Source organism: Caretta caretta, chromosome 3 (assembly GCF_965140235.1).
Source record: "Caretta caretta isolate rCarCar2 chromosome 3, rCarCar1.hap1, whole genome shotgun sequence".
Classification (NCBI taxonomy): Eukaryota; Metazoa; Chordata; order Testudines; family Cheloniidae; genus Caretta; species Caretta caretta.
This window is the reverse complement of record NC_134208.1, coordinates 94,603,426-94,627,195: the sequence shown is the minus strand read 5'-3', so window position 1 is coordinate 94,627,195 and position 23,770 is coordinate 94,603,426. Positions and strand designations below refer to the sequence as shown.

At 43.4% G+C, this 23,770-nt stretch overlaps 1 protein-coding gene across 4 annotated transcripts in view; it reads right to left on the bottom strand.

Moving 5' to 3' along the window:
* Positions 1-18,701, bottom strand: part of HSF2 (heat shock transcription factor 2) — a 38,896-nt gene extending 20,195 nt beyond the window's left edge. For 2 of the 4 annotated variants that reach the window (XM_048844658.2, XM_048844659.2), the window contains exons 1-4: positions 18,521-18,701; positions 4,825-4,933; positions 4,548-4,675; positions 3,563-3,687 (exon numbers count right to left, since the gene is read on the bottom strand). In XM_048844658.2, coding sequence (XP_048700615.2) covers positions 3,563-3,687; positions 4,548-4,675; positions 4,825-4,933; positions 18,521-18,694 — 536 coding nt within the window. In that variant the 5' untranslated portion in view covers positions 18,695-18,701. Of the gene's footprint in view, positions 1-3,562; positions 3,688-4,547; positions 4,676-4,824; positions 4,934-11,330; positions 11,433-12,475; positions 12,811-18,520 lie in introns of those variants that run through there. The other 2 variants (XM_048844661.2, XM_048844660.2) reach the window with 2 other exon arrangements.
* Between the last annotated feature and the right edge of the window lie 5,069 nt (positions 18,702-23,770).

Here is a 23,770-nt window from a genome sequence, read left to right as displayed (position 1 = left end):
GGGTTCTGTAGTTTTCGCATCACAGTGTTGTGCTTTTAAGACTTCTGAAAGCATGCTCCACACTTTGTCCCTCTCAGATTTTGGAAGGCACTTCAAATTCTTAAACCTTGGGTCGAGTGCTGTAGCTAGCTTTAGAAATTTCACATTAGTACCTTCTTTGCATTTTGTCAAATCTGCAGTGAAAGTGTTCTTAAATGAAGAACATGTGCTGGGTCATCATCAGACTGTTAGAACATGAAATATATGGCAGAATGCAGGTAAAACAGCAGGAAACATACAATTCTCCCCTCAAGGAGTTCAGTCAGATTTAATTAATGCATTATTTTTGGAATGAGTGTTGTCAGCATGGAAGCATGTCCTCTGGAATGGTGGCCAAAGGATGAAGAGGCATACGAATGTTTAGCATATCTGGCACGTAAATACCTTGCAATGCCAGCTACAAAAGTAGCATGTGAATGTCTGTTCTCACTTTCAGGGGACATTGTTAATAAGAAGCGGACAGCATTATCTCCCCTAAATGTGCACAAACTTGTTTCTCTTAGTGATTGGCTAAAAAAGAAGACTGAGTGGACTTGTAGGCTCTAAAGTTTAACACTGTTTTGTTTTTTAATGTAGTTATGTAACAAAAAAAAATCTATATATGTAAATTCCACCTTCACGATAAAGAGATTATACTACAGTACTTGTATGAGATGAATTGAAAAATACCATTTCTTTTATCATTTTTAAAGTGCAAATATTTGTAATCAAAAATATAAACGAGCACTGTACACTTTCTATTTTGTGTTGTAATTGAAATCAATGTATTTGAAAATGTAGAAAGATATCCAAAAATATTTAATACATCTCAACTGATATTCTGTTTAACAGTGCGATTAATTGCAATTTTTTTAATTGCGATTAACTTTGAGTTAATCACGTGAGCTAACTGCGATTAATTGACAGCCCTAGCTAACAGAGATCAAAAGAGATGCTAATGTTGTTGTTTTCACTATATATATATATATATATATATATATATATATATATATATATATATCTCGCCTCTACGTAAGAGCTATAGTATTACATTGCATATACCCCTGTAATTACAGTTACAATATGTATGCTCCAGTAATTAGATAACCCTAGATTAAAGTGTGTGTTAATATGAGAATGTATTCAGGTGTTCAATTAATGAAAACTAGTGAAATATCCTAGTTTGCGATTACATAATTGCAAACGTTTGTATAACCCTGTAACTAAATCACTCAGAGATCGTGTGAAATGCTAATGAAGAATTTAAGGATGGTAACAGGAAATGTTAATTTCAAACAAAGTGGCCATGGAAGGAATAAAAGCCTTTGTCAGATTGTGATCTGTAAGCAGCAGCTATAAAATGGATTTCAAAGAATGATCCTTTATCTCTGGACAGTTTGGATTCGAACAGGGTAGAGTAACTTAAGACAATGGAGATCCCCAGAATTATTCTTGGTAGCCCTGAAAGATTTTTGGGAAACTGGCAAAAAAAGACATTTCTGCTATCTTTTTGGATTTATGAACTTCGACTCACTTGTTATTATACGTTACCTGCTTTAATTTCTCAACACCACATTTTTGTTAAGCTAATATATCTAGAGTTAGTTTACTATTGAATTGGCTGCCAGCAGTGTCTTTGGTGTCAGATCTGAAATACTAACTGATTTGGGGTAAATGACTGATCCTTTGTAATTGAGAGTTTCATAAACATACAGCTAAGGGTAGCATAAAATTCCTCCTGGGTAGCTGTATTGAATCTTTACCTGTAAGGGGTAAAAAGCTCAAATAACCTAGTTGGCACCTGACCAAAAGGGCCAATGAGGAGGAAGATACTTTCAAATCTGGGGAAGATGGGGGGGGAGGGAAGGGGAGGAGAGAAGAAGGGTTGTTTGTGCTCTTTGTTTGTTCCCTCTCTGGATGGGGAGAAAAAAAAAAAGAGACCAAGCAGGTGAAACATCTCCCCACATCTGTACCCCAGAGTGGGGAGGGAACCCTGACAGGGAGTAGCCTCATGAGGTGTGATTTCTGGTTTATGTAATCATTATCACTGAGTCCAGTTTGTCTGGGTGGCAAGGCTGGAGAGCCTAAGAGGACTGTCTGTGACTCCATGGTAAGACAGGTATAGTGATCCAGGAGTGCACTTTGTTACCACCTTGGTGAAATCTAATTATAGAACATGCTACCAGTTTGGAACATCTGCCCTTGTTTTCCGACAGTCTGTCCTGAGATAGTCACTCTCAGGGGATGAGCCACTCCAGAGAGGTGTCACTCACTGACATTAATAAGTGGCAGGTTTAAATAAAACAGAAGGAAGAACTTCACACAATGCATAATCAACCTGTAGAACATGTTACCAGGGGATGTTGTGAAGGCCAAAAGTATAACTGGGTTCAAAAAACAATTAGATAAGTTCATGGAGGACAGGTCCACTAATGGTTATCACCCAAGATGGTCAGGGATGCAACCCCATGCTCTGGATGTCCCCAGGCCTCTGACTGCTAGAAGCTGGGACTCTAGATGACAGGGGATGGATCACTCGATAATTGCCCTGTTAATTCCCTCTGCTGTATCTGGCACTAGCCACTATCCAAAGACAGGATACTGGGTTAGATGGACCATTCCTCTAACCCAGTATAGCCATTCTTATTTTCTTAATTCCAAACTACAGAGCTATCCAATCATTTTTGCCACTAATTTTTATAGAGTGTAAATATCAGCTATTTTTAAGAACTATAGTATTCCCACTTATGGTTGCTATGGGTTTAGTAATTCTAACCTATTTTAATCTCTGTAGAAATTAGCAGAAGCATCAATGACAAGGCTATTTAGAGTGCAAAGCTTTAGCAGAGTAAAAGTAAACGGATAGCTGAAACTTCTGAACTGTTTAAACCATAGTATCCAAATTCTAGCATGATACTAGGAGACTCAGAAAAACTTCAGAAGCGTGTTCTGAGTCAATTTTTTTTTTAAATCATCAATAGAGCACATCTTTCTGGGAATTTAACAGTGGAGGAATGAAGTAATAGTAAAAAACATTACATAAATCACGTTCAAACAACTGGTAGGAATGTACCACAAAATTTAGCTCCGTCTCCCAAACTCGAGAATCAAAATCACTACTTACAATATAAAACTTCATAACACTAATCTTCAAATCTCCTATTTTGAAAGGCAAGTATGATTATTCATCCTAAGTATTTTAAAATTCTAATAGAGTTTAATTGCCACTGCTCAATCACCAACTCACATGACTGATAAGTTGTGTACATTTTATTTCTGTAAAAATTCTATTTCCATTTAAATTCTCTTTCCCAAATAAACATGAGAAGTATTTAAAATTAAATCTGATCTTTTTGCAAAACAACTTTTATACACTGCAGCAGTCTCACAACCAAGCCCCAATAACACATGCGAAGAGTAGGACTTTAAACACCAATGTCTTTCTTACTAGATTTGCAGCTTCAAATTGATCAAATTTATTGTCTGAAGCGCTATTTGTGAATACTAATGCAAGTTAACAGTTCTCTCACAAAGTAATATTTACCTCTTTAAGGCAGACAGCCTGGATTCAATGGTCTCATGTTTAATTTGCACCTTCTGAGCACTGCTTATGATTTTGGACAGGTCTTCCTGACGGATTTTATTTTCTTCGGGTCTTGAAGAGGAAACCTTTAAAAGTAAAAAACACATGATGCAATATGAAATTCTGAATGCTAAATGTTATTTCTCTCCTACTACTACTCAAAATAAATTAGTAGTTATGAAACAGGCTGAATACTCAGCACTAGAAATCACTTTTATTTATCCTGGAATGTCATACTATATATTTTGATAATTTCTACATCACTGAGCATGTTTAAAAATTAAAAATTGTAAAACTAGTATATTTACAGTTTTCTCCCCTTTACCAAAGTTGACTTGTATTTAAAAAAAAGTCAAAGGTTTATAAACACACAGTTCTATTCTACTCTATACAGGTTCTTCCATAGCCATCATCACTGTGGCACCCAAGCACCTTCCAGTGTCATATTAAGTGACATACATAATATCTTATCCTCTCCCCAGGGGAATCACTGCATGTTTTTTTAAAAAAGTAAACTGTGCTATATATTTATATTGGTGAATGCAAGAGCAAAATAGTACAATTTGTAGTTGGAACAAAAAAAAAGCACAACTTTTATAAAAATTTAAGAATAAATTTGTTTTGTAATTTTCTCATCCCTTCAGTGGGCTGCTGATTTACTATAATGAATAATTAAGGAAAAATAAAAAACAGTGAAAGACATATATATACACACACACACAAACACGTCTCATTCACTGTTTTTTATATATAAAAAACAAGAGGGGATTACTTTGAAGAAGCGCAAATCTTCATTTTCTCTTTAAAATCCAAAATTCCTTTGTGACTGCAGGCCTCAATGTCAACAGTCGCCAGTTGCGACTGACTGACACGCCCACTCCATCTGTTCACAAGATTAGCTAAAAGAAGCCAATGCTCCATGTGTTTTGTATGACCTTTCACTCACCTTCCTTTTAATGTGCTCCAACAAATCATCACGGCCCTGCTTAAAGTATGGGTGCTGGAACTCCACAGGACCATCCCGTTCCAATTTGACAATGCCAGAGTCAACATGGACTACTTTACGGAAGCCATCTGAAAAACAGTTTAAGCATGAAGAAAAGAAAACACTACAGAATTCAGAACTTTACTGCCGCAACGCCATCCACCCATTTTTAAGGGTTGGGTGAAAAAAAGTATGATTAGATAATTTTTAAGAAAGAAAGCTATACTAAAAAACTTACACATATTTAACTGTCTCACAAAGCTCGCCATGTTGTTGTGCTTGAAGTACTTGGGAAGAATCTCTTTTGCAAACCTTTGTTCATCCAACACCAGGAAACTCTGGCCATTCTAAAATGAAGAGCACATACTGTATTTAATTTTTAAAAAATCTGTTTTTATAAAGGGGCACAGTAGATACTTAACATCTTATGAGATGATATCCTTCCGCCCTCCCCCCCCCCCCAAAAAAAAAACATTTTATTAGGAAAAAAGTTTCTATCTCTTGTACTTACAAAGAACCATCTGTGACTATTTGGAAATCTGTCCATACAAACGCACGAATTTTGAATGACATTATGAACTTTACTATGCAAACTGCTGTATCATGAGTAAGGCTAAGATTTTGTCATGGATAGGTTTAGTAAAAGTCCAGGCAAAACAGAAAAATTAATGGAAGCTGTCCCTAACTTTTACTAAAAATATCCCTGACAAAATGGTGATCTGCGAATCCCCACACTACTTCAAGCGGGGCAACTGCAGGGACTAGGAGCTGCCTGTAGCAGCTGGGAGCTGTGGGGTACCCCTGCCGCCTGCAACTCCTAGTGTCCCCTGCTGCTCAGGGGTGGTGGGAAGCTGGGAGCTCTGGGGGGTTCCCACCATCTGTGGGGGCCAGGAGTTTGGGTTCCTCCAGCAGCCCAGAACTGCCCACCAGCCCCAGCGGTTTGCAGCAGCGGGGCACTCCCACCAGAGACGGCGTGGGTACCCCACAACTTCCTGCCCCAGCGGGCAGTGGGGGACTCTGCAGCTCCCAACCACCGCAGGCTGAAGTCACAGATTCCATGTATACCATGCCCTCCGTGACTAAATCAGAGCCTTAATCATGCTGCCTGTATATGTATATGGCTCCACCACTGCTGATAGGACCTGTAGCAGCTACACAACACTCAAGGACAATGGGGAATACTTAAGATTAATGATAGCACTTTGACCACACAAGTTATACTAAAAGAAGCAGCTACACCTTTGATAAACTAGTGTAATCTTACCCCTCTGGAGGGAATGGGGGAAGACAGAAACAGTGGAAATTTACTAAGAGCAGAACAAAAGAGGCCAAGTGACGAGGTGGGGTTTAAATAGGAAAACCACAGGAACAGAGGGAGCCAGACAGGAAAAAGTAGTTGGAAAGAGAAAGATCATACAAACTGGAGAAGTGACTCCATGAGGGAGAGACCAATCATCATGTAACAGCTTGCATGAAGCAGGGAACACCCTGCCTGCCCAAACAGCAGTAGCTCCCCCCAAAAAGGGTGAGCTAGCAAGATGCAATGTGTTAAGAATGTTTGTTGTTTTCTATTTAATTTGTACTCTCTTGTGCTGCATATAATTAACTATAAACAGCAAAAATTACTCCTGGGGGAATTCTACACCAAAAAAAGTTATAAATTCTGTGTACGATATTTTAAAATTCTGCATATTTTCTTTGTCAAAACAATAATATAATCAAGCCAGTTTCAGTTATTTTGGTAATTTATTTCAAAATACCGATCAGCATATATGTCTGTAACAATACATACAAAAAGAAAGATTCAGGAAATGTTTTTTTTTGGCAAACAGATTTCTTACAAGGCGTATTAGTACAGAGCTTGAGTAATTCATTTAAAATACAATACAGAAATAGATTTCCTGCACCCCTCAGAAACAATGTGAAAGGCTTGGGGGAGTTAGGGGTAATGGAAGAGCTGAGGGAGAGGGAATGAACCTGGAGGGTGGTTTGGTGTGGGTATGGAACGGAAGACATCCCAGTCTGTCCCTCCACTAGCCCTTCTGAACCCCATTCTGTGACAGCCTCACCCCAGCAGCCCCATGTGCCCTGCTCTGTCAGTCCAGTGCCTCCTCTCCTGGACCCACTGTGAGGAACACAGCCTCTCCAGCTGGCTGCCCTCTCTTCTGATCCAACAGGAGTTCCTCGTTGGCAAAAGGTGTAACTGCCTCACCTCTCCAGCAGAATCTATATTCTGCAGAGAAAAACCAAAATCTGTAGGGGGCCTGAATTCTGAATTCTACAGAATTCCCCATGAGCAAAAAAAAATGTGTTAACAGTGCGAGAACTGCATCACAATCACTGTGTGCATCCAGAGAGAGAGAGAGAGTTACCAGATGCTTTCACTTCTTTGGTGTGGAGGTCTGGGAGAGGTTGTGTTTAGGTACAGGATTACCACTGAACCCAGGGGGGCTAGGCAGCTAGACAGTGGGTTCCAGATCTCAGAAGGAATTGTTGGAGTGCATGTTTGCCAATGGACCCCAAGATTGGGGAGGTGGATAGACATCATTCAGGGTCTAGAAGTTAAAACACCTGGTGATCCACAGACAGAGGCTTGGATTTTCTTTACAGCAGGCCAATGGGGGGCCAGCAAGGTATGCCCAGCTGGATCTGTGACACCTGCTGAATATGAACAGAATCTAAACGGATATCTTCCTGAGTGCACAGACAGTTATCTCCATTGTTTCTGCTGTTGCTCATAGCTTCCTCAAGCACCAGCAGAACAAATTACCATGACTTATCAGTTACACTGAACACTACTGGAGTAATGAAACTGTACAGAATCCTGTCAGTTTCATTTGCTGCTTGGGAAAGCTCTGGGAAGGAGTGAAGTCTTAGTGACCCTCTTTCTCATACCAGCCAAGAGGTTCTTGACAGAAAGAAAAGAGACTGAGATCTCTTTATCCTCTCTAGTAGCTAGAAAAGGATAGGAACTTCAAGTTTATCCAATACCAGTTAGCCAGAGACTAATGTAAAAGATGAAGCTGTTGAGTCCAGGAACAGCAGTTTGCTAGAAATCTCTACACTCACTATGTCCATGCAGCTGGGTGTGAGGGAGGCTAGTCTTCTCACCAGTACACTGATCCTGAACTTTGATAATGACTTTACTGTCACTGTCAGGCCTTGTCTATAGTAGAGCTATTCAGCTGTTTGTGCTTCAAATAATTGTGAAGCACAAAAATGACTGAATGCATCCCAACTGATTACCTTAGTTGGTTTATATTTTGCCCTTACATACATCAGGCTTGCCCTCAATTTAAGATGTGGGTTGTTATCTTTGACAGATGTCACTGATGACAGCTCCAGATGACAAGCCTCCACTTCTTTGCCTTTCAACACAAAAACACCTCTGCAACCACAGTTCGTCCTAGCTTAACAGGGAGAACTGAGAGACCATTAGGAATATCATTTGAAGGTCCATAAATGACAGCTTTGCTCTAAGGAACCATATATGTGGTTCCTCAGAATGGGATTTGCAACTGGCAAATCACAAGAGGTTCCCATCTAAGAAGTTGCAGAGCTCGAATTTGGGGGCATGGCTGAGGGGCAGAGGACACTTTGCAAGGGTATGGCAGAAGGCAAAGCACAGTGTCAGTCAGCAATCCGCAGTGGAATCACTGGCAGCTGACCTGAGGACCATGGGGGGGGGTGTAGGGGAGGAGGGGGAAGAGAGCAGAGAAAGGACTCTTCACTGATGTAACTAAGGAGGTTCACTACCTGACAGAGCTGTTAAAGATTACACTGACTGTACCAACAGGAACTGTGTCTATGGTGGCACTCAATCTGAGAGTCAGCTGATTGATGCACAATTGAGATCTGCCCCTACAAATTCTGGGGTTACTTTCCCCAATAGTTGCTCCCCTGACAATCATTTAAAGTCCTTTTTATGCGGATGAAAAGCACACTTGAAATGATGGGAACAATGAGTGCTCAGACAGGTAAATTTCTCCTGTGTAGAAAAGGCCTTTTTTAGTATCCAGCTAATAGATTTCTGGAAAATTTCCCAAATCCCTTTAAATCAAGTGTACCTCAAAAGAAAAGTGATGTAAAAAGCAAAGCCTGAAACACCGTATGCCAGATTTTAAAATCTTGATAGTTTCATTCTCTACAGATCAATATCCCTACATTATTTCAATGAAAATAGTCAGAACCAGAGGTTAACACAACCACGACAATGTTGTTCTTCCATTGTTACAATAAGGGGAAATGGTATCTGTTGAAATTCACAACTATTAGTGCTGTAAAACGTGACATTAAATCAAAGGTCTGATTACCTATATGCCAATGTCTTTTTGATCAAATTCCAAATATGATCATTAATTTCTGCCTCGACAAACTTCCCTAGACAATTACAAACAAACAAGTTATTCTTCACTTCCAGTAAAAAAAAAATAACTAATGCAGTGTTATCTTAGACCAGCTTTTGTGTATCCATTTAAGAGACGGTGTATGTAATGTTTTAGGGATGAGTTGTACGGCATTTGGAATCCTCGTAGATAAAACATCCATTATGACTGTAAAGTGTCACAACAACATTTCTGCTAAGAATACAGGTCCTTAAGCTACTTAAAACTATATCACACTGAATGGTCAGTTAAAGCATTTAGAGTTCCCATTCCCAGACAAGGGAAACAAAAAGTAAAATTGGCAAAAACATAAGTTCATACCAGGTGGGATCTCCAACTCCTGTTTCTCCTAGTGATTCAATATAATACCACAGTTGTTTATATACTAAAAAACAACATTGTTTAAAGAAGTTTCTGATATAGGAGAAGTGCCTACAGCGTTCTATCATGAATAGGACTTAGATATAAGTGGGAGATGACATCATAATACTTCAGAGAGGGCCCGTATAACTAGGACTAGCTGGATCCGCTTCCCTTTCAGGAAGCACTGGAAAGTTTGAGGCCTAGTCTACACTACAGGGTTAGGTCCACACAAGGCAGCTTACATGAACCTAGTTGTGCATGTGTCTGTACTCAAATTGCTCTCCCACCACTCTAAATTCCCCATTACGCTGATATAGTAACACCACCTCTCTGATCGGCATACAGACATGATTGATATACTTAGGTTAGTGGGAATGCAGACTGTGTTACTTATTTCAACCCTAACTGCCCCCCCAACAACTGCCCCACAACTGACCTCTCTGGTCACCATTTTTAACTCCTCTGGCCAGGGATTACAGAGACCAGAAGTTACCTTTCTAAAGCCCTGCAAATTTTTTAAATTCCTTTTCCTGATTGCCCAGTTTGGCCAGCATACCTAGTAGCTCTCCATGGTTAAATGCAACTGCCTAGCTGACCACACCGGCTGCATGCTCCAGATGCACTCCTGCCTGGAGCAGATAGGAGATATTGGCTCTCCCAGGCCTGTAAGGAGAAAAGGCTACGCAGGCACAGCTCCGATCCAGCCTTAGAAACGTCAACATGTACAAGCAGATTGCTAAGGGGATGCAGAAGGGCTACAACAAGAACAAGCAGCAGTACCACAGCTCCTTGCTTTTCATGTGGCAGGCACAGCAGACAGCCAGAGAGGGCAACAAATGATCCAGTGCCAAGCCACAAACCTGCAGCTTTTACGAAAAGTGGCATGCCATAATCAGCGCAGACCCCCCCCCCCACTCCCCCATACCAACTCCAGCAGCACTGAGTATACCTCTGAGAAGCCCAAGTCACAAGCCCTGGCTATGAACAGCAAGGAGGTGGTGGTGGTGTATGGGGGACAGGTGACTGAGGGGCCCAGCTGTGCAGCAAGCCAGAACCTGTTTTTGACGCCACCACAGTTCAGCCAGTCAAGCCCAATGCAAGGGAAGGAACCTCACCTAAATGTGTAACCTCACCATTTTCAATTTCAGGAATGGCACGCCTAAAGTACCAGGACAGAATCTTATGACTTTCCATTAATTTATTCATGCTACGAGAGCTACTGCTACAACCAAGAGAGCTAGAACTGCTATCTACTTTTCATTCCCCTCTAGGCAGGGAGGGGGGATGGTGAGCAGTTTATGTAGTGTAAAAATATAATTAGGAAGGCCAAAAAAAAGAATTTGAAGAACAGCTAACCAAAGACTCAAAAAGTAATAAAAACATTGCTAAGTTCATCAGAAACACGAAGCCTGCTAAACAACCAGTGGGGTCACTGGATGAGCAAGCTGCTAAAGGATCATGCAAGGATGGTAAGGCCATTGAGGGAAAAACTAAATGAATTCTTTGCATCAGTCTTCATGGCTGAGGATGTGAGGGAGATTCCCAAACCTGAGCCATTCTTTTTAGGTGACAAATATGAGGAATTGTCTCAGATTGAGGTGTCATTAGAGGAGGTTTTTGGAACAGATGGTATTCATTCAAGAGTTCTGTAGGAATTCAAAAGTGAAACTGCTGAATTACTAACTGTGGTTTATAACCGATCATTTAAATCGGCTTCTGTATCAGATGACTGGAGGACAGCTAACGTGAGGCCAATTTTTAAAAAGGGCTCCAGAGATTATTCCAGCAATTACAGGCCAGTAAGCCTGACTTCAGTACTGGGCAAACTGGTTGAAACTATAGTAAAGAACAGAATTGTCAGACACACAGATGAACATAATTTGTTGGGGAATAGTCAACATGGTTTTTGTAAAGGGAAATCATGCCTCACCAATCTACTAGAATTCTTTGAAGGGGTCAGCAAGCATGTGGACAAGCATGTGGAAATATAGTGTACCTAGAGTTTCAGAAAGCCTTTGACAAGGTCCCTCACCAAAGGCTCTTAAGCAAAGTAAGCTGTCACAGGATAAGGAAGGCAGGTCCTCTCGTGGATCAGTAACTGGTTAAAAGATAGGAAACAAAGGGTAGGAATAAATGGTCAGTTTTCAGAATGGAGAGGGGTAAATAGTGGTGTCCCCCAGGGGTCTGTACTACTCAACATTTTCATAAATGGTCTGGAAAAAGGGGTAAACAGTGAGTTAGCAAAATTTGCAGATGATACAAAACTACCCAACAGAGTTAAGTCCAAAACAGACTCTGAAGAGTTACGAAGGGATCTCACAACACTGGGTGACTGGGCAACAAAATGGCAGATAAAATTCAATGTTGATAAATGCAAAGTAATATACATTGGAAAACATAATCCCAACTTTACATATAAAAAGATGGGGTCTAAATTAGCTGTTACCAGTCAAGAAAGATCTTGGCGTAATTGAGGCTAGTTCTCTAAAAACATCTACTCAAAGCGAAGCGGCAGTCAAAAAACTCACAATATTCGGAATCATTAAGAAAAAGATATAGATAAGAGAAAATATATTGCCTATATATAAATCTATGGTACACCCACATCTTGAATACTGCCTGCAGATGTGGTCGCTCCAGCTCCGAAAAAAAAGTATTTGGAATTGGAAAAGGTTCAGAAAAGGACCAAAAAAAAAAAAGATTAGGAATATAGAACGGCTTCCATAGGCGAAGACACTAATAAGATTGGGACTTTTCAGCTTAGAAACAAGATGACGGGGGGGTGGGAGAGGAGAATATGATAGAGGTCTATAAAATCATGACTGGGGTGGAGAAAGTAAATAAGGAAGTGCTATTTACTCCTTCTCATAACACAAGAACTAGGAGTCACCAAATGAATTTAATAGGCAGGTTTAAAACAAAATGAAATATTTATTCACACCATGCACAGTCAACCTGTGGAACTCTTTGCCAGAGCATGTTGTGAAGGCCAAGACACTAATAGGGTTCAAAAAAGAATTAGATAAATTAATGGAGGCTATTCATCAATGGCTATTAGCCAAGATGGGAAGAGATGGTGTCCCTAGCTTCTGTTTGCCAGAAGCTGGGAATGGGCAATGGGGTTGATCACTTGATGATTACCTGTTCTGTTCATTTCCTCTGAAGCACTTGGCATTAGCCACTGTTTGAAGACAGGATACCAGGCTAGATGGACCTATGGTGTGACCCACTATGGCCATTCTTATGTACACAACCATGTCCCTGGAATCCTGAGATATCTCAAAGCTTTCATGGAGACATTCTGCAATCTTCTGTTGAAAGCTTCTAGGGAGGGTTGCCTTATTTTTTTTTCTTTGTGGTAGGACACTTTCCCATGCCACTCAGCAATAACTTCAGCAGACACCATTGCAGTACACAGGCTAGCAGCATATGGGCCTGAGCAGCTTCAGGAAGCCGGCAGCCTTTGTGACCCAAGGGAGTAACATATCAGCTAAAATCACCACTGCCTGTGGAAAACAGTGACAGCATTTAGTGTCATTGCCCTATACGACTAGAATCATGCAACTGAGCAAATCCCTCGTTAGAATCATGCAACCGAGCAAATCCCTCGTTTCCTTTTCCCCCAGTGGGCCATACTCACCAGAGCTGGGGCAGTGACTACTATTTTAAACCATTCTCACTTCTGCTTGGGATTGCTTGTGGACAGCAAACGGAGTAACTTAAGATTCTGAAATCTTGCTTATTATAGTGAATGCATGAACAATGGTACCTCTGTGTGTTTTATCTTCAGCTGCTGCCACTGTGGCCTTCGGGGTTTGCCCCTCCACGCCCACAGAACACCTGAGCCAAACAAGGAGGAGGGAAGGAAAAAAAAAAAAAAAAAAACAGAACACTACTTGGGATAACATGTTCCAGGAGATCCTTCAAGCTAGTGCTGCATGGGACCACGAGCACAGGGTCCTATGCACTGTAGACAGCCTGGAGAAGGAAAGAGTGGAGAGGAGAAAGGCCCAAGAGTCCAAGCAGGAAAAGGAGAGGGAGATGCACCAGGACATAATGGGGCTTCTTAGGCAATAAGCACACATGCTGCCAACTCTGGTGGACCTACAGATTCAACAATCCTGAGCTTGCCTTTCTCTGCAGCCCACTGAGAACTCAATATCAGAACCTCCCTACACTGCCCTCTCCACCCTGCATCATTCCATGTGCCTGCAGTATCCCTACTACTCCACTCTGGGGGACATTACAGACAACCTCAGTTTGACCTACACAGACTTGTGAAAGCCATGGTTGATGTTCGTATAGCTGAAACGGACATGAAAATTCTTTCCCCATCATAACTTAATAAATTAAAAGAACAGAAATTAACATACTGTATTTATTTTAAAGTTGCACAGGGTTTTTCTGCACTGATCGTTACAGAATAATATTTATTGTTTGGAAATAATTCATCTTTGTTAGTTCAAAACATATGCACAATGTCACACAACTCAAAGGATCATTCCCAAACAAACTTAACAGGTGTACTGTCAATGTTATATTCCTTTACAGTAACCACCACAGCACTCCCTACTCTTTTGTGACCGGATACGCCAGGTAGAGCATACAACACCCCACACTACTCTTGCTCACTCTTAAAATGGTCTTTCAAAGCCTCCCTGAGCCACATAGCTCCACACTGAGTTCTTCTAATAGCCCTTGTATCTGACTGTTCAAATTCAGCAGATAGTAGCTCCACCTTGGCAGAAACTCCCCGCTCCGCCCCTTGCTTCACATGCATTACGCAGAAGATAGCAGGCAGCAATAACCATTTGGATATTTTTCTCATTGAGGTCCAATCTTTAAGGAAACAATACCAGTGACCTTTCAAATGCACATTCAACTGTCATTCTATACCCACTGAGCTGATAGTTGAATCATTCCCTGATGCTGTCAACTTCATGACCTAGGGGGGTATAGGGAAGCTGGGTCCCCCAGGATCACTATTGATATTTCAACATTCCCAATGGTAATCCGCCGGTCAGGAAACGAAGCCTATGCTTGTAGCTTTTTGTAACAGTCCTGTGTTCTTAAAGATGTAAGCGTCAGGCACCTTCCCTGAGCAGCCCACACTGTTGGTGAAGAGGTCCCCTGTGATCAATCAATGGTTGCATAACCATAGAAAAGTAGCCCTTTCTGTTGAAGTACTCTGTGGCAAGGTGGTCTGGTGACAAAATAGGGATATGCATGCCACCCATCACTCCACTGCAGTTCAGGAACCCCACTGCTACAAATCCATCCACTATATCCTTCACATTGGCAGTTACAGTCCTGCTTAGCAGGAGGTGATTAAATGCCCTGCAGACTTGCATCACAACAGCCCCCACAGTGGATTTCCTGACACCAAACTGATTTCTAATTGACTGGTAACAATCTGGCATTGCACGTGTCTATAGTGTGATATCAGCTCCCATTTTGGTGTCCCACTGCTGAAGCATTGGGGCAAGCTTGGCATACAGCTCCAGGAATGTGGCCCTAAGAAACCGGAAGTTCTGCAGCCACGGATAGTCATCCCAAACCTGCTTTACCACATGATCCCACCAGTCAGTGAGTGTTTCTCAGGGCCCGAAACGGTGCTCCACCACCTGAAGGTGCTAAGTAAATGCCACCAACAATCTTGAACTGGTTCTCGCTATGTCCCACAGCAATCTGTCCTCCAAGGGAATCATCATGTTCCTCACTGATCTGGTTTTTCTTGTGGCTCTGCAAAAGACTCCAGGATTGCGTGCCCTGTGCTTGCAACGCTCATGACAACAGTGCAGAGCTGTGCAGGCTCCATGATTCTGTCAGAGATAGTGGATGGGGGGTGGGAGAAGGGCCACATGGATTTGTGGGATTTTGAAAAAAGGCACAAAAAATTATGGCACACAACATTATGCAATGGAGACAGTTGAAAACTAGGAAGTTAGCCCCATGCTCCCAGTCACCCCTGCACAACTCGTTTTGGCCCCATCATGCATTGCCAAAGCTTTCCAAAAGATGCGCGCTGGATGATGGCTAATTGCACAAATGGATACCTACCCCTGGTGCACCGCACTCTGTGTTGATACAAGCACTCTGGTGAATGCATGCACTGTCAACACAAGGAGCAAAGTACACATGCACACAAGCCACATACTAACTGCAGTGGTTGTATGCCGATATAACTTAAGACTTAAGTTTGTAGTGTAGACATGACCTACATTAAAATATTTTCTTAGCAGTTGGTTTAACACCTGTTAACAGAAATATTACAGAACAAACATTTAAATTTTAAATACAGCGAGCTTGCCCCCAGTTGCATCACAAACTAGTAAAGATGACCATGGACAAGTCAACGAGGCTCTAATCTTCACAGTGCTTCAACTCACTTAAATGAGACAACAAAACAAACCCATGTTAGAAAATTTGTTAGTCTCTGAGGTGCCAAAGGTTCTCCTTTTCTTTTATCTTAACCTCTGTGACTGTTACCCCCTCTTTAAAATGGACATATTTACCTATCTTTGTAAAGTGCTTTGAATGCTATAGATTGAAAATGCTATGTAAATGCAAAACATTATTTAACTTTATGATCCACAGTAGAAAGAAATTTAGTGAAGCACAATACAGATGTTAGCCCATTCCTCTAGCAGAGGAGAAATGCTTGTCATAGTTACGTTAGAGCATAAGAAAATAAGAATGGCTATACTGGGTCAGACCAATGATTGTTCTAGCCCGGTAGTATCCTGTCTTCCGATAGTGGCCAGTGCCTGCGCCTTCATGGACACCAGCCATTGATGGACCTATCCTCCGTGAACTTAATACTTTTTTGAACCCAGTTATACTTTTGGCCTTCACAGCATCCCCTGGCAATGAGTTCCACCAGCTGACTGTGTATTGTGTAAAGCAGCACTTCCTTGTATTAGTTTTAAGCTTGCTGCCTATTAATTTTAATAGGTGACCCTTGGTTCTTGTATTATGTGAAGAGGTAATTAACACTTCCCCATTCATTTTCTCGATGCCACTCATGATTTTATAGACCTCTATCATATCCTCCCTTAGTCATCTCTTTTCTAAGCTGAACAGTCCCAGTCATTTTAATTTCTCCTCACAGGGAAGCTGTTTCATACCCCTACACATTTTTGTTGCCTTTCTCTGTACCTTTTCCAATTCTAATATGCTTTTTTGAGGTTAAGCAACCAGTACTCACAATATTCAAGGTGTGGAAGTAACACGGATTTATATAGTGGCATTATGATATTTTCTGTCCTATTCCTCTCCTAGCGGTTCCTAGCATTGTTAGCTTTTTCGACTGCTGCAGCACATTGAGATGTCTTTAGAGAACTATCCATGATGACTTCAAGATCTCCTTCTTGAGCTGTTGCTAACCTGCAGCGAGTACTTTTAAACAGCATTTCTTGCTTTCCCTGTCATCACTAGTTTGTTCATGCTATAAGTTTACCTGTCCCAAGTTGTTCCTACTGAAAACAAACCATCTCCTAAAAAAATCCATATGATAATGTTCGAAGAGCTGGTCCAATGAGTCACAGTGGTAGGGTGGCAAAATGCAAAAGAACTTGAGAATAAAAGAACTTACTAGTGTAGTGTAAGTACTCCTTTAACTCAGGGGTTCTCAGACTTAACTGCACTGTGACCCCCATCTGACAAGAAAAATTACTACGTGACCCTGGGGGAGGGGGGTTGAGAACCAAAGCCTGAGCCCCACCACCCCAGGTGAGGGAAACAAAGCCAAAGCCTGAGCCCGGCCACCCCAGGCTGAAGCCAGGGCAGTGGGGCTCGGGCTTTGGCTTCAGCAAGTCTAACACCAGCCCTGGTGACCCCATTAAAATGGGGTCCCAACCCATAGTTTGAGAACTGCTGCTTTAACTAAAGGGGAGTGCCATCCTCCTGTGATTTTTTTTTTTAAATTACACATCCTTTTAGTTCCCCCCTGTCATTGCCAACAAGCATCAACACTCATGTGCACTTATCCGAAACTATTTCTATTGCTCACACACCAAAGACCATTTTTGAATTTACTAGAGATGACACTGTTATGTTTTACATGTGGAAGAGATAGGACAACTAATTTCTACACCCTCATCAAACTAAGGAGAAAAACACTTTATAAGGTTGGTGCATATTTTCCAATAGAGTAGATATCCAATAAGTTTGTTTAAGCAGCCTCTCCTCCTACCCTCAAAACTGGAAGGAAAAATGTGAATATGCGTCATATATAATAAAATTAAAACTACTACAGAGTAGGGATACTCAGAGAGAAAAAGGCAGAAACATGGAAACCCTCTCATTAAAACATTTTAAGAAACCAAATCACCTTCAGACTCCAGCTGTGCCTCACCACCACCTACCCACCCCAGAACCAGGCCACACAATCTCCTTTACAAGCTCAGAGCTTCCCACCCCCATCCCCTTGCCGCCCCCTCGTTTTGTAGGCTACCCCGAAACCTGGAACCTGCTGATCTGGGGTAATCAGCCTGTTCCGCGACAGCCACCCCCCCCCCCAACACTTTATCCTGTGGGGTCGGGGCAGGAGACTGAACCCGCTGCGGAGCGGGACTCTCCAACGCACGCGCGGCGTAAATCTGCTCCCTGAACCAGGCCAGGCCGGTGCCCAGAACCGAGAAATCCCCGCCCGTCCCCCGCCGAGCGGCGGCAGCTCGGGACCGGGGAGGGGGGAGCGGACACGCACGAGGAGTTTCTGGGTCCAGACGGGGAAGGAACGGACCTGGCTTGAGGGAGGTTCCGGGTTTGCTCCCCCCGCGCGACAGCGGGCAGGGCGCTGCGGGCCCCTCTGTGCTCGGGGCGGGGGCTCAGTCCAGCTACCCCGGAGGGGGGGGTGCAGGACACACTAGCCCTGGGGGACGCCGGAGGGGGGGGTGCAGGACACACTAGCCCTGGGGGACGCCGGAGGGGGGGGTGCAGGACACACTAGCCCTGGGGGAGGCCGGAGGGGGGGGTGCAGGACACACTAGCCCTGGGGGAGGAAAGGGGGCGTCGGGCCCCTCTTGCCTGAGGCTGTGGGGAGGGAGGCGCGGCCACCCCGAGCGGGGCCCGTCTCCCCAGCTCAGTCCGCCCTCATCTTCCCGTGTGTGCGGGGGGGGGGGGGGGGGGCGAGACGCGTCTCTTGCCCGGTGGGGGAGGGCGGCTCCCAGTCTCCGGGGCCCCTACCTGGCTCCAGGTGATGAGCTGGTTGCTGGGCGCCTCCCCCAGCAGCGCCCACAGTTTGCTCAGGAAGGCCGGGACACCCGCGCTCGCGGCCGCCGCCGGCTGCTGCTGCTTCATTGTCGTTGTGATAGGACCAGGATGGAGCGAGGCTGGAGTGGCCGGGCCGCGTGCGCGCATGCGCACCTACCTCCGACAGAACGCGGGCTTCACGCGCCTGCGCGCGCGTGTGGTGCTCCCCCTACGCCACCACACGCCCTTTACATAACGGGCCCACGTGCAGCATCCTCACGTGCAACAACAGCATCAGTCCAGCGTTCCTATTGGAGGGAACGCGGAACGGCGCAGGGAATCTCTGCGACGCTGAGCGGGAGGGCGGAACCTCACGCTGAGATTCTATGTAAATAAGGAGTCGCCCTAGCCAATCGGGAAGTGACTCTCTGCCCGAGGCGGGGGAACGTGAGTGCTATGCACGTGAGAGGCAAGGCGGGGGTGTAGCCTAGAGCTCAGGAAAACAGGAGTGGGCGGCATGGCGGGACGAAGGCGCGGGGGTGAGGAGTAGGGCTGGGGCAGTTTGGGAAGGAAGCTGTCATCCTCGTCCCATTCAAGAAACTACCTATCTGAAGGGGCAATACATTAGCACTGGAGAGAGTGTTTGCGGGAGATGATGCAGCCCTAATTGTGCCTTATATCAGGGGTGGGCAAAATATAGCCCAGGGGCTGAATGTGGCCCATCTAACATTTCTGGCCAGCCTGCTGTGACTCCTCCAATGGAGCAGCTTGGTCAGGACGGCTGCCTGCATGCTGTGGTCCCAGCGCCACTCCCAGAAGTGGGTGGCTGCTGCTGGCATGTTGCTCTGTGCCCCAGGGACTTCCTTAAACCTCCGCCATGAATTTCCCCGACACCCCACCCTCCAGTTTTGTGATCTAGTTACATACAGTGTTGCCAATTTAGGGATTGTTTGGAAATTTGAATTGAAATTGAAACATTTATATACACTTTAAAAGCATATAAAGAGTATGATAAAATATGTGTATCTGAAAAAGTATAGTAGATTTGAGACCTATGAAGATAGACTAACTTCCTTATACAGCTGTTGTTTTTTATTACAATGTTAGTGCTTTCATTTTGGTGATGTTGGCCAACCTAATAATTTCAAATTATGATTTGTAAGCAAAGTCTAAATGAGCTCTCCCAGACAGCTAGTGATGAGCTGGGGGCAAAGGCTTCAGGATCAGACTGTATTTACATTTACATCTAATCTACCTAGGTATATAGCAAACAGAGCTATGTTGCCCAAGTGATAGATTTTGGCAGGGGTTGGGTTACAAATCACTTGAATGCGGGGGCGGGGTAATGAAATGTTGTTCTTATTGTATGAGAAGAGGGTAGTAGAACTGTACTTAGCCTGTGGTGATTGAGGGCATCGAGAGAGGGTGGGGACAGGTGTTTTGCTTGATGGTCTGCCGGAGTCACAAGTACTATTTGATCTGCCCCCTGCACTGTTTAAAGACAGAGCTGATTAGCCTCCATAGATAGTCTTTTGTTTTGCTAAGTGACCACTGCAGCTGAAATCATTGATGATGAGGTCTAAGTGCTTAGACCTGCTGTGGGAGGGTGTTTCTGTGGAAGAGATGGCCCAGTCCGCACTAGGAGCGAGGTTCCCCCACTGAGAGCTCAGCTGAAATTGCTGAGAGCTGGGTGGAACCTCAAGAGAACAACTCGCAGAGGTCACAGTGGCAGGTGGCAGCAGAAGGTGATGGCGCAGGGCTATTGGCAACAGAGCGTTGGAGTGAACGGTGGCACAACGAACAACAGTGGCCAGTGCGAACAGTGAGCAGCTGGAGGAATGAGAAAGGTGCCTTCTTGCCCCCCACATGGGAGGTGAACTCATGTGAAAGCACCTCTGAACTCTGAGTCTCCACTGACCAAGGACAACACTGGTGAGTGTTAATGAGGTGGTTAAGAATGCCAGAGATACAACACAGTTCATGCAAACAAACATGGCTGTGGCATCATACTTTCTATTTAAGCAAGAGATACCACACACTACAAACTGGAGGCCAATGTTAAGTGCATTGTCACTTGTTCATCCTGAAGTTGAACACTGGTTCCGAACAAGATGAGCAAATGCTCTCATTTCTGCAAGAAACACTGCTGACTGGTGTTAGGATATAGATATTCAGGTCTGTCTGTAAAGGCCTATACTCTAAGAATTTAGGTGTATTATTATCACTTGGTTAGTTATAGAGGTACAAAAGAAAGAATCAAAATCACTGTCTGGCGGTGTAAGGGCCTTCTCTTACTGTGACAGTTGGAGGACCTGTGCTTAGGCTAAGGCCTTTGGCTAAGCAGCAGAGGCAGCCATAAGCTGGGAAGCGAATGGTCAGATCCTCACATTCCAAACTAGTCACATTGAAAGAAGGTGCTATTAGGAATACAGTCCTGTCCTGATAGTGCCTATCGCCTCCAGAGAAAGGGAAGTGCCTAGAAGATGTAAAAGGAAACTTAGTTTGATAGCATCCTGTCTGGCAAGAACTCACTTATCAATAGCTGGGATGTGAAATCCTCACTTCTGTATTGTTTTGTCATTATAGTTCCCACTTTGCTATTGTTTGTCTGTATAATCTCTGTCTGGTTCTGTGATTGTTCCTGTCTGCTGTATAATTAATTTTGCTGGGTGTAAACTAATTAAAGTGGTGGGATATAATTGGTTACATAATCATGTTACAATATGTTAGGATTGGTTAGTTAAATTTCAGGAAAATGATTGGTTAAGGTATAGCAAAGCAGAACTCAAGTTTTACTATATAGTCTGCAGTCAATCAGGAAGTGAGGGGGTGAGTGTGTGGGGGGAAAATGGGAACAGGGAATGTGGGTAAGGAAATTGGAATCATGTTTGGCTAAGGGCAGGAATGGGAACAAGGACACAGGTGTAAGGCTCTGGTGTCAGAGCTGGGAAGGAGGATACTAAGGAAGGAAACTGGAATCATGCTTGCTGGAAGTTCACCCCAATAAACGTCGAATTGTTTGCACCTTTGGACTTCAGGTATTGTTGCTCTCCGTTCATGCGAGAAGGACCAGGGAAGTAAGTGGGTGAAGGAATAAGCCCCCTAACAACTGGCTAGATGCATGTGGTGCAACAGTGAAAGACTCAACAGTTGAAAAAGTGAAGAACTCTCTCACCTCATTCAAAAAATTTGCATACATGGCTGATGAATGCACCAATGCAAATAGTCATCAAGTATTAAGTCATTGTGTACGTTATTTTGATGTCAGTGGTAGGCCAGTAGGTGCATTTCTAGATGTTCAAGTTATAGAAGACAGATCATCTTAATCTGTGACAACCCACATCTTAGAAAAGTTAAATGCTTGTCAATTGGACCCCAAACAGATGGCTGCTTGTGCATTTGATTGAGCTGCAAACTTCTCTGGAAGACAGGGTGGAGCACAAGCTTTGTTCAGAGAAAAGTGTAACCCTAATCTCTCCTATACACACTGCAGAGGCCATCTACTCCAACTAGCACTAGTACGAGCTGCAGACTCTTCAAAAGACATTTTTAAGCGCTATACATTTAATGTCTTCATTATATTCTTTTTTTCAACAAGAGTCCAAAAAGACTGAATATCTTGGAAAATGTAGAAGATGGACTGAAGTTCAAATTAGTCCAACCTGGGAAAACCCTCTGGCTTTCTCATGAGTGATCCTTGGCTGTTGTCTTAAAATTACTCCAGCCTTTATTACTGGCTTTGGAAAGTATCTACCAAGATGGGATAGATCTAAGTAGTTAGGTTCGTGGATTACTTTTGCTACTATGTTCAGACAAAACTATTGCCATTCTCTCTCTTGTAAGTCTGCTGTTGAAACCACTTGGGTCATTAAACAATGGCATCCAGGAATCTGCTACAACAGTAGTAGATCTTTGTCCAGCAATAGAAGCTACATTTGGATCAATCAGAGAGCTATCCATTGAAAAAGTACTGGGAGGAGCAAATGACTTCATTTGTCAACTTCTGCACTGAAGGCATTTATATTGAATCCTTAAGTGAAGAGGACAAGAAGTGTTTGTTGAGACAACTGAAAAAGTACACAGACTTGATTCTTAAAAATCTACAATAGCAACTTCTAGATTCTACTCAACCTATACGTAGCTTTTACAGATCCTTGTCCTATAAAATACCAACAGATGAGTGGAGTGAGGCACTACCAGCAATGGGACTGCCATGTGCTCAGGACAGAATAGAGAATTTGAACACAGAGTGGAATATCATACGATGAATGAATGAAGATTTGACTTCAACTTCTTTTTTTATCGTCACTAGTGGCTCAACCCGATCTTTATGCTATGTTTCGTGGGCTGAAAGAAGTAGGAATTAATCTCTTGCTACTCCCAGTCACAACAGCTACAGTTGAGCGTTCTTTTTTTATCATTGAATAGAATTTTGTGTTCTGAAAGAAGTCGCCTTCTGCCTGATCATGTGAATGAACTGATGAGCATATCAATTGAAGGAATGGAAGTACCGGCGAAACAAGAAGCCACCAAAGATGAACGCATTGCATTCAAGAAGTTTATTAATAGAGTTGTGCAAAATTATAACAAGAAACCAAGAAGAATGTAGATATAGTGCTTCATAGAAGGCTTGAGTAGCCAACTTTTTTTAATTTTGTGTGATGATTTTAAAATATCCTAAGAAAATGGTCATGAAACATTTCAGTTTTTTTTTTAGTATGGTGCCATACAGCCCACCTTCACCCTCATGGTCTCACCCCTCATTGGCCCTGACCCCCCGGTAAATTCAACCCCCCCATTTCAATTCCTGCAGAAAACACTGGCGTACCCCTGGGGGGGGGGAAGCAGCTCCGTGCACAGCTCCCACCCCCAGCACCATCCTCACAACTCCCATTGGCCGGAAACCAACTAATGGGAGCTGCGGGGGCAGTGCTTGTGGGTGCAGGCAGCACACGGAGACCTGCTGCCCCTTCCCACCAAGGGGTGCACAGAGACGTGCCAGCAGCCAGTCTCATCATCTTCCAGGAACAGTGTGGTAAGCACCTCCTGGCCAGAGCCTGCACCTCACACCACCTCGTGTCCCCAACCCCACTGTCCCAAGTCGGAGCCCCCTCCTGCACCAAACTCCCTCCTAGAGCCCACACCCCTCATTGTCTCCTGCACCCTAACACTCTGCACCAGCCTGGAGCTCCGTCCTGCACTCAAACTCCCTCCCAGAAAACTACACCACTTCCATTAATATAA